At 51.8% G+C, this 11,524-nt stretch overlaps 1 protein-coding gene across 4 annotated transcripts in view; it reads left to right on the top strand.

Moving 5' to 3' along the window:
- DNM2 (dynamin 2) overlaps nt 1-11,524 on the top strand; it is an 89,229-nt gene that overhangs the window by 47,377 nt on the left and 30,328 nt on the right. For all 4 annotated transcript variants that reach the window (XM_082837042.1, XM_082837044.1, XM_082837043.1 and 1 more), the window contains exons 5-9: nt 39-137; nt 1,743-1,903; nt 5,264-5,406; nt 9,971-10,106; nt 11,332-11,399. In XM_082837042.1, coding sequence (XP_082693168.1) covers nt 39-137; nt 1,743-1,903; nt 5,264-5,406; nt 9,971-10,106; nt 11,332-11,399 — 607 coding nt within the window. The remainder of the gene's footprint in view (nt 1-38; nt 138-1,742; nt 1,904-5,263; nt 5,407-9,970; nt 10,107-11,331; nt 11,400-11,524) is intronic.

An 11,524-nucleotide genomic window follows, 5' to 3' on the forward strand; every position in this document is an offset into this window, starting at 1 on the left:
TTCCTCATGGTGCCCTCTGACCTCTGTGCTCTTTTCAGGCCTGCGGACCATCGGCGTCATCACCAAGCTCGACCTAATGGATGAAGGCACTGACGCCAGGGACATCCTGGAGAACAAGCTGCTCCCCTTGAGAAGAGGTGCGGCCCGGGAGGGCCTGGGGGCTACAGGGCAGGGGAGGGCAGGCAAGATGGGTGGGCTCGAGCAGCAGGAGAGCTGGTGCACCTTTGCTTTTGGAAAATGATTTGTTTTTGTTATCTTTACTGAAACCCCAGCAAATGCTCACAGATACATTCACCATCCCATTTCCCCACTGCCCAGAAGTAACTGCTTTTCTGTTCCATTGTAGAACCTTTCTTTTTTTTTTCTGCCCGAGTGAACACAGGTAGCTTTTTCTTCTGATTTGCGTGCATTTTTCAGTTACACAGTGAATGCCTACTTACTTTGGCAACAGAAAACAAGTGTCCAGAAGAAGGAAACGAATCATCCACAGCGCAGCTTCTCCCCCTATTTAATACTCTGTGGTACTCCTTCCCAAGAGTTCCCGAGGGGTTGTAACTTTTCTTAATGTTCAGTACTTGCTTTCAAACATTCTCTCAAGTGGAGAGAAAAGTGCAAGGAGAACCACTGGCCCAGCCTCGCTGCTAATCACATACAGCTAACCTTCAATGCCCCCAATGTCCTCTCCTGTTGTTCTTTCCTCCCTTGGGGGATCACGAAGCAAATCCTAGGCATCCTATCATTTGACACATAAATACCTACGATTCTGCTCAAACAGCTCCTCCTCTGGCCACTTTATCTGTACTGCTTCACTTGGGATCTGGCCATTGTAGTTCCCTATAAACCAGTCATTTGATCTAGACAGAGGCTGATGAGGCTCGTGTTTAAGTTTAGTTTCAGGTATTCTGACAAGAGTAGCCCAAGTATTTTTATTTTCAGTAAAGTGAGAATAGCAAACATGTATTAAGTACCTATTACGTATCAGGCACGGTTCTGCACTGTTGGTGTGGAAGAACCCATTTAATCCCCGTAACAATCCAATGCAGTGGCTCTGTGATCATCCCCATTTTATGGATGAAGAAACGGAGGCACCAAGAGGCTAAATCCCTTGCCCCAGCTCGCAAAGCTGGCAGGTGGCGGAGCTGGTTTGGAACGCCAGCTCTCCAGCGCCACACCGCCTGGTGACCTGCTTTTCCATTTCACTTAGCAAAATAGCAGAATGTGTCCCTGTGAACATTCCCTTGAAGGCAAATACTCTTCAAGATGACTGTAAAAGATCCTGTGGGGTTCCTCCTATGGGGGTACATGGACCATTACTCAGACCCCATTTGTTGGACACTTAGGTTGGTTCCTGTTTTTCACTGTGGCACAGTGTAGAATAGGTATTAATATCCAGCAAGATTAGCTGTCCCCCATTGCCCTTAATTTTGAAGGTTTTTTTTCCGTTTCTAAAGCTCGGATTGTGGAATTCATCTTCTCCAGAGCTTTTCTCTGTCCAGCCCCTCACACTATGCTGAATATAACTTCTTCCTCCAAACACTTGGCGTTGCTTTTCAGGACTGTACTCGGTGTTTGCATTCCCCGTGTTGCTCCTGAGTAATGCGTATGGCTTGTCACCTCCTCTGTGAGTGACTTATAGGGCAAGATCCATGTCTACACCCGCACACTGCCCGGTCCCGTGCGAAAAAGGGGACATCTGGGCTCCTTGGCTTGCCTGGCACTGCCCTGACCCTCTCTCCCCACAGGCTACATTGGCGTGGTGAACCGCAGCCAGAAGGACATTGAGGGCAAGAAGGACATCCGCGCAGCGCTGGCGGCAGAGAGGAAGTTCTTCCTCTCTCACCCGGCCTACCGGCACATGGCAGACCGCATGGGCACCCCACACCTGCAGAAGACTCTGAATCAGGTACGGCAAGGGTTTTGTGCAGTTGCTCAGGCTGCGCACTGCACAACAGCTGCCATGCACAGCGCCATTGGCCTTGGTCTAGAGCAGCACTTGTTTTAGCAAAATGGGTTCAGTGAACATTTGACTCAGGGCCTGGAGAAGAGTGGGTGTTCAGTAAGTCTGTACTGGTACTGTTATTACCATCACTACTATTGTTACCATTATTTTATTTTTATTTTTTAAAAAAATGTTATTGAGGTATATAGTCGCTTTACAATGTTGGGTTAATTTCTGCTGTACAGCAAAGTGGTTCAGTTATACATATATATATTCTTTTTCGTATTCTTTTCCATTATGGTCTGTCACAGGATATTGACTATAGTTCCCTGGGCTATACAGTGGGACCCTGTTGTTTATTACCATTATTTTAATTACCACCGTAATTACTTAGTCACATACCCAGAAGTTTGCATACAGTTCCTGACACTGATGACTTGGGTTACGAATGCCTCACCTGAACCAACACCGGCTGGCTAGCAGCGCTCGACAGTAGCCAAGTGGGAGGACTTCGGAGTCTGGCCTTCCTTGGTCCAAAGCCCAGCCCCGCCTCTCCGAGCCTCCCCGTCCATCAGGCGGGAATCGTCCGCATCCCTGCCCCCAGGGCTGCCGTCTGCTCCATGAAATGCAGCACAGAGCAAATGCCAGCAACTCTGGTATCTCACTGCTTTTCTAGTGTTATTTTTTCCCACAGGTAGTATATTCACAGGGCTCATTAAAAAAACAGTGTTTATAAGTATATAGTGGGGGGCTTTCCTGGTGGCGCAGTGGTTGAGAGTCCGCCTACCGATGCAGGGGACACGGGTTCGTGCCCCGGTCTGGGAGGATCCCACGTGCCGCGGAGCGGCTGGGCCCGTGAGCCATGGCGGCTGAGCCTGCGCGTCCGGAGCCTGTGCTCCGCAACGGGAGAGGCCACAACAGTGAGAGGCCCGCGTACCGGAAAAAAAAAAAAAGTATATAGTGAAGCACCCCCATCTGCCCCTGCTTCCTACCCCTAGGGCACCAATGTTAACACCACCTGAGTTTCTTTCTGTTCATAAAAGCAAAAAGGACTTTTGAGAATCACATTTCTCTCTTTCTCGCATAGTCATGGATAACCGCCCCTTGGTTTTTTTTTTTTTTTTTTTGCTCAGCAGTATCTCCTGGAGCTCTGTCCCTACAGAAAAAGCTTCCTCACTCTTTTTCGTGGCCCTGTAGTAGTCTCTGAACACATGGGTCTTAGTCTGTTTAAGCAGGCTCTTTTTGGAAGGCTGGTTTCTAATGTTCCTAGTCAGTAAAAGGCTGCTGTTTAGTAACATCGTTTTGCATGTGTGCCACTTTCTACGAGAGTAAAATCCCTAATGTGGGATTATGTAGCTATATCTTAGCAGGCAGTGTGGTCCTTAGTGGCCCCGGGGTTACGAGGAATTCCCCCTCAGTGCTATATGGTAGCATCTCGGATGGGGCAGGGCCCGACAGCCTGAGTCCTTCATGACTGCAGTGGGACACAGTGGCAACGTGGGAGCTGGGCCCTGTCCTTAGGGAAGGGATGTTTCTAATTGGGGGCACCAGGTGGGGGCACAGTCGAGTGTTAGGCAGTGATGGGGCCGGGAAGAGAGCTGGCGCAGAGCAGGAAGGCAGAGCAGGCAGCTCAGCAGAACAAAGAGGGAAGTAAGTGTCTGGTGGGAGGGGCCCTCCAGGAAAGGAAGCAGCGGTCTGCCTGGGCAGGGGGTGGAGGGAGAGGAAGGGAAGTAAAACTCCCTGCAAGTGCCTGGGGCCCCCTCTGAGAGCCGCAGGTGAGCAGCCCAGCTCCACATCCTGGTCCCCCCACCCCTCCTTTGCCTCACGAGCTAAATGGGGCCACTGTAACGCCCCAGGATGCTGTCGGGGGCCGGAGTGGACTGCCACCCTTAGGGACCTGCAGCTTCCACAGGGAGGGGCCCCAGCTCACATAGGGCTTTGGGGTGACCATCAGATTTATTCCGCGGAGTGTGAGGCTCCTTCATGTGTTTTTTTCTAGCTTGATGGAGAGTTTGTCATTTCTTTTGTCTTGTAGGACAGATGTGGCCACAAAACACTGCTTTGCACTTTGTGGGTTTTAGCTGATGTTATGGCTATTATTCTTTTCTTCCCTTCTCTCTTTCTCTTTTATCATAGTTTTTAAAAAAGTCAGACAGTGCAAATATAGTGAATGTCCCATTTCCTCCCATCCCGCGATGGCTCTCTTCCCCTGAGGCGGCCAGTGTCACCACTTCCTGGGCTTCCTTCTCGAGACGCTAGACACTGATGTGTCTGTACCGCCAGCCTTCCTTTTCCTCCTGCTTCTCTTTTCCTTCTTTTCCTTTTCCGCCTTCCTTTTCACCACCTGAACAGTTAAGATATTTACCCACTGCTCTGTAACTAGCTTTTTCTTGAACGACCCATCTTGAGGCTCATTGCCTAACTTTTTCTGCACTCTTGCCCCCTTTTAAAATTTGTGAATAAGGAACAAATCCCCGTGGTTCAAAGGCAGAACAGTAGGGCTTCCCTGGTGGCACAGTGGTTGAGAGTCCGCCTGCCGACGCAGGGGACATGGGTTCGTGCCCCGGTCCGGGAAGATCCCACATGCTGCGGAGCGGCTGGGCCCGTGAGCCATGGCCGCTGAGCCTGCGCGTCCGGAGCCTGTGCTCCGCAATGGGAGAGGCCACAACAGTGAGAGGTCCGCATACCGCAAAAAACAAAACAAAACAAAACAAAAGGCAGAACAATAGAGGAAAAGGGGGCTGCAGGGAAGGGTCCTTCCACCCACCTGGTCCATTCTGCCCTTCTCTTGTGAACCATTCTTCACTCTGTTCGTGCAAATGAAAATGTGTTCTTACTTTCTCCCCGTCTTTACAGAGGGGAGCACATCATAGGTGTCTTCCGCGCCTTTTTTGGCAAACTGTTTCTGTTGTAGTTTGTAGGGCCCGTCCCCGTATCTGTACGTTCCCCCAGCATTCTGCAGTGTGGATGCACCATCGCCCGTCTGACAGTCCTTCTGTACCTGGGTCCTGCGTTGGCTTCTAGGCTTTCCCCCACCGAGCGGCACTTGTGGGAGGCTGTTCCCAGTCAGCACTTGGGTCCTGCTGCCTGGTCCTTGCGAACAGTTGCGTGTACTCTTTGGTGTGACAGCCTCCCAAGGCCCCGCGGGCTTTTTGCAGCATCTCGCGCTGTGGACGGAGCTGTGCCACCTCTCCCTGCCTCTCACGCCAGTGTGACTCCAGCTGGATGTTTCTGTTGGACCCTCGAGGCTGGGGGTGGAGCGGGCCCGCCCCTTCTCAGCATCCTGCCTGTGCTGACCTCTGACCTCTAGCCTCTCTCCTGCAGCAACTGACCAACCACATCCGGGAGTCACTGCCGGCCCTGCGTAGCAAGCTGCAGAGCCAGCTGCTGTCCCTGGAGAAGGAGGTGGAGGAGTACAAGAACTTCCGGCCCGACGACCCCACGCGCAAGACCAAAGCCCTGCTGCAGTATGTGCCCCTCCCCCCGCCTGGCGCTCCGGGGCCTCCACCTGGCCTCAGGCTCCCCCACTCATCCGTCGCGTCTGTTCGTTCAACAAACACTTGGCCAGAGCCCGCTGTGTGCTAGGCCATGTCTTGAGCACTGGGGTCTCCCCAGTGTGCTGGGCAGACACACCATATGCTCAGAACGGGGAGGGGGGAAAGGATGAGGCAAGATAAGTAGATGAGAACATGTGTACTCTGTGAAATGGCCAAGTATCGAAGTAGGGAAGGGGCTAGAGAGTGCCAGGGTAGTTATAGGGGTGCCATTTAAAATAAAGTGGCCAGTGAAGGTCCCCCTGAGACAGTGAGAGTCAGGAAGAGACCTGAAGAGGTGAGGAAGTGGGCCACGCAGAGTCCTGGGGTTGGGGGCCCGGCCAGTGCAAAGGCCCTGAGGCAGGATTTCATCCAGCATGTCGGAGAAGGCCCATATGGCTGGAGCAGAGTGAGCGAGGGGAGAGTGGGAGGAAGGGAGGGCGGGGAGGGAACAGGGTAGAGCCTACAGGGCCTTGTAGACCATGGGGAGGGCTTTGGTTTTTGCTCTGAGGTGGGAGCCATGGAGGGTTTTGAGCATTGGCAGGACGTGGCCTGACTCAGGTATTCACGGGCGCCCTCTGGCGGCTGCAGGGAGGACAGACATGGGGGGAGGGAGCCGAGCCATGTGTCAGCTACTTCTGCTTGCTTTCTTGGAATCCTCACCCTGACTCTAAGAAGGTGCTCCCGGCAGCCACCCAGCTGTGAGTCGGAGGAGTGGGTGTGCCCCGTGATCTCAGCTTCTCACCCGGGTCTTCTCCTGCCTCCGCACTCCAGGTGTCTGCCCTGCCGGGGACCCTTAGCTGGCTTGGCTAGAATGGGATCCAGAAGCTCCTTGGCACCTCAGATGGCAGATGGTGCCGCGTACAAGACCCCTCCCAGAGGGACACTGTCCTGTGTGGCCGTTATAGCCCTGACGTCCCCCTACCCTCTCTGCCAAGTGGCACTGCACACTGGTTGGATCGGGGGTGAGAATGCTTTTAACATCAGATGGCCTCAGCCCATTCCGAAAAGCTTTCTGCAGCGCCAGCGCTGGCCCCTTGCAGGCTTTAGGAGATCTGGTGTAGCGCGTGCTGCAGAGGCCACGGCCTGGGGCTAAACCTGGGCCTGATGGGCAACCACAGGCAGGTGGCCACACCCCTCTGAGCCTCATTTTCTTCGCCCCTAAAATGACGACCGCAGCCCGCAGCGGCTCTCAACGTCACGTGGCCATTGGGGAATCTTGTGAAGACGCTTTTGGGGCCTTTGGCGGGGCGGGCCAGGGGACACCCTCCACGACAGCACCCATCCCCCAAGGTTCGTGTCATCTTTCACCAGTGCCCTGAGGCCTGGCCCGGGTGGTTTTGACATCACAGCGGAGGTGCACCGCTATCATCTGCGGCCCCTCAGCGAGGGCTGGTGTTCCTTCTTTAGCGTCTTATCTGCAATCCCAGATCCTCCTGCAGGCTATGGGCCACACAGACCAGCATTCAGCAGAGGCCCTTGCTTCTTCCTTCCCTGCTGGCGGGCGTCCCTTTGAATGGCTTGTTGCGTGACCTCCTCCTCGGCCTTTATTATAAAAATGACTGCCTTCACGTGTACAGAGGGTGAAAACTTCCCCTCCCTCCTCTGCACCAAGGTTCCTGTCTCCAGGCTCTTGTCTTACCAGAGAATGAGAACAGTGGCATCAGACTAGCCCCCAGTTCTGCTCTCTCGCAGCTGATGGAAGTGGCATCGAGAGCCTTCCATTTCCCACGGCCGCCTGGAGTATCCCATACGCTCTTCCCGTGACCCCATGCCCATAGGGGACGTTCGGGTATTTTTTTGCTTCTTCTAGATGCTTCTCGAATTCATTGTTGAGCTCACAAGCGAGGATTCCCGCAGGGCAGACTCCTAAAAGAGGGATCACTAGCTTGAGGAGAACTTGAATTTGAATCAGTAGCGCTTCCGTGGCCTCCAGGGGGCCCCATGCCCGCTGGTCCTCCCAGCCTCGTTCTGGGCACCCCCTCAGGTCCCACACAGGTATATATGGTATGTGGCTCACTTGGAGCCAGTGATATGAAAGCTAACTGTCTACTCTAATCATCCTCGTTACCATGATCGACTGTTCTGGGTCGAGCTTTTTCCTCCCAGGCACAGCTTGGTCCTTGCTGCATGTCGGGGAGCCAAGTTATACAATGACCTTCACCTCAGCTCCATCCTGTGCATAGAACACAGATCACTTAAAACCCTGGCAGGTTTTTTTCCCCAAGCAGAGGTGATCGGGGACATTTTTCAAACCAGCCCTTGTCCCTCAGCTTTTGTGTTTTGCGCCTGGATCTCTCTCCTTCTAGAACTAGGATCAGGAATGCACGTTCCCTAGACGTGCAGTTGTGGCTCTAAACTCAGGACCATTCATCTCTAGGGACCGCTGGTCAGTTTTAGATATCTTACCTGCCCTGTACCTTGGTGTATTTATTTGCTGTGGCTGCAGCAAAGTACCACGAACTGGGTGGCTTAAACTAAAATAGAAGTTTATTGGGAATTCCCTGGCGGTCCAGTGGTTAGGACTCTGTGCTCTCACTGCCGAGGGCTTGGGTTCAATCCCTGGTCAGAGAAGTAAGATCCCACAAGCCCTGCAGTGTGTCCAAAAAAAAAAAAAAAAAAAGAAAGAAAGAAAAAGAAATTTATCGTCTCATAGTTATGTACACTGAGTGTCCAAAATCAGGGTGTCGGCAGGGTTGCTTTCTTCTGTGGACTTCGAGTGGCTTGCTGGCAACTTTGGGGTTCCCAGTCTCTGTCTTATCTTCACATGCCGTTCTCCCTGTGTTGTGTGTCCAAATTTCCCCTTTTTCTAAGGACACCAGTCACAGTGGCTTAGGGGCCCACCCTTCTCCAGTATGACCCCATCTTAACTAGTGACATCTGCAAAGACTCTTGTTTCCAAATAAGATCACATTCTAAGGTACTGGAGGTCAGGACATCAACATGAATTTGGGGGGGACACAATTTAACTCATGACAGTTGGTAAGTATGCTCTCTGCGTGCAGCTCGGACTCCAGGGCCCCTGGGAGGCTGATGCTCATGCATGCTCCGTCTTTTCCCTTCCGAGTCTGGCGGCAGCTGGCGTGGTCTTCATCCCGCTGCCTAAACCAGTCCCTGCTCCGTGCTCCGTCCTTGCTGTAGTGCTCAGCCTTTTACGACCTTGGCCCTGATTTGGCCACCGTTCGAGGTCCCCATTCCACGTGCAGCATTAACGTAGGCCTTTTTGTGTCTCTGGGAAGGAAGTCAAGCGTGGGCGCTGTCTGCTTCACGTGGGCAGAGAGCTTCTGGGGATCTGGGACGCCCTGTGCGTGACCCCCTGGGTGTTCTGGAAAAACCCCATCCATTGGTGGCCGAGGCTGGCCGCCCTGGCAGCTTGCAGGCATCAGCTGTATTTGCCCGTAAGAGCCGGGCTTCTCTGTGCCAGGGAACTGCCAGCTCCCTGCTGCCAGCCCAGTGCGGGGCTGGTCCCGATTGGAGCAGCTCCTCTTCTGGGGAACCTCCACACAGTACTTGAGGAGATCCAGAATTGGGGGAATGGAAATGAGGAAATGATTCAGACAGACAGTGCAAGGGACTGGGGAAAACAATTAGAAATGCTAAAGAAGACCAAAACACTGATAAATATCTTGGTTCTTTACTGTTCACTTCTTCACAGCACTAATCAGCAATACTCTGAGACACTTTTTTTTTAAGGGCTGGGCTGGGTTCTAAGGGGCCATGCGTGGCGTTTACCACATTTCATCAATTAGGTGTGCACTTTAAAAAAATTTTTTTTAAGTTCTCAAACCAGATGATTCAGATGAATTACCATTAATTAGCAACATTTTTCTTTTTGGGGGGTGTCCAGGGCCATTAGTGCATTTGGGGACCAATGCCTGCTTTGAGTTGATGAAATCTAGAAACTCCTTAAATCCTTATTACAGTGACCCTGTGTGGAAGTGCTGTTACAACCAACCCACTTTGCAGATGAAGAAACTGAGGCTCAGAGGGCAGAGCCACCTGTCCAAGGCCTCTCAGCCCATCAGTGGTGGAGTCCTGACCCAAACAGACTGGGAGGTGGCGGGAACCAGTGGAAGCCACCTGAATTGTGGGCAGGGGCTCCCTTTTCACGTTATGGTCCTGCTGGATCAGGCCAAACCTCAGGGCAGAGATTGCTAAACTGTGACCCCCGACACACACCCCGCACCTCCCTCTTGCCATCTGCAAAATGGGAGTAATAACTGCCCCCCGCCCCGAGCCCCCAACTCAATGAATGAATAGTCGTAGCAGGCCTATAGAGCGGGCCTGGTGTGTAGCAAGTGCTTGCCACTGGCTGCTCCTGGATTTTGTCTGGTTTTGCTGCTAAAAAATAAAAAGGTGGGCGTTCCCTGGTGGCCTAGTGGTTAGGATACAGTGCATTCACTGCGGAGGAAAGTAAGCCACGGCTTGACCAGGGACGTAATTCCGGAGCTGTGTTAAAACCTCTGCTTTGACCTTCGGGTCTTCTGTTTCCTCATAGGATGGTCCAGCAGTTTGGGGTGGACTTCGAAAAGAGGATCGAGGGCTCCGGAGACCAAGTGGACACGCTAGAGCTCTCCGGGGGTGCCCGGATCAATCGCATCTTCCACGAGCGGTTTCCCTTCGAGCTGGTGAAGGTAGCACTGCCCGGGCCAGGCCCTCTGGTCAGCCTTGACCCTTCTGCTCAGTCCACCTTGAACCCGGCCTCCTCCCAGGCCACGAGGTCTCGAGCTCCCACTTCCAGGCCCGGGCCTCCTTCCCTGAGCTTAGAGATTTCCAGCAGAGCTGTAGGAAAAGTTCCATTTTCTTCCTCTGAATACATGTTCTTTGCAAAGTACATAGAAAATATAGGTAAACTCACACGGGAAAATGTCCCCAGCATGTGGTTGAAAGGGAGAAAGCAGATTATGGAGCCAGCATGTACAACAGAACATACAGATGATAGTTACAACATCCTTCATAAGAAATCATACACGCATGTCTAGATGTGTGTCTTTTTGCAGAGACAGACCTGCAAGAATATTCACAAAATGTCAGCTCTGGGTGCTGGGATTGGAGGTTTTCTTTTTGTTTTAATTGCTTGAAGTTTTATACTTTTTTACAGTGAGCACGTGCCATCTTTGTAAAAACCAGTCATGTTCTTTTCAATAGAAGAGCAACAGCTAAAAGGAAAAAAACACCCATAATCCTAACACCTACAGACAACGCCTCTTAGCACCTGGATGTATGTCCTTTGAGAATTATTTCTGTGCAAATGCAGGCAAAAAGCCTCCCTGCGTCCACAAACACAATACATATATTCATCCATACCAGTGTGTGCATATGTATTTTTAAAAAAATTAATTATGCACCTTTGTATTCTTTTTTTTTTTAAATGATTTGCCATCTTTCCAAACTAGTATATACATTTCATGCGTTGTCAATGGCAGAACACTATCTTATTTTATGACTGTCCCATCGTTCATTTAACCAGTCTCCCATTTCGCGGCATTTAGGTTCTTTGCACATTTTTCAGCAGTTACGGCTGGTTTTGTGAATGTAGCTAATCCTTGATTAATTCCTCAAGATAAATTCCTAGAGCTCTTAAAAACGACCTTGTGACAGTATAGGTATGTTTTGATTTTTACTGCCACATAGCCCAGAAGAAAGTTTGAGTTGATTTTCCTTCCAAGAGAGCAAGAGTGTTAGTTTCAGAGCATCCTTGCTGAAACTGAGTTTTAGTGTTCTTGAAAATTCTGACCAGTTAAACATTCTGCCCTGTGAATGTAAATGGTACACGGGAGGTGACATTCCCTCGCTACAGACCTGATGTGGCGGTGCCTCAGGCACCTCCTTGCATGTGTTTGGTTTGTCTCTTCTCAGATGGAGTTCGACGAGAAGGACTTAAGACGGGAGATCAGCTACGCCATTAAGAATATCCACGGAGTCAGGCAAGTTCCACGGGGGGAGGCGCCGTGTTCCCTTCACCTCCATGGTGCCACCCTGCAGCGAGTCAGTCCCCACAATCCTTGGGGTGCCCCAACTGGGGGGGGCCTGGAGAGGGCTCTGGGATGGT

Source organism: Leucopleurus acutus (assembly GCF_964270905.1).
Source record: "Leucopleurus acutus genome assembly, chromosome: 3".
NCBI classification, from domain to species: Eukaryota; Metazoa; Chordata; class Mammalia; order Artiodactyla; family Delphinidae; genus Leucopleurus; species Leucopleurus acutus.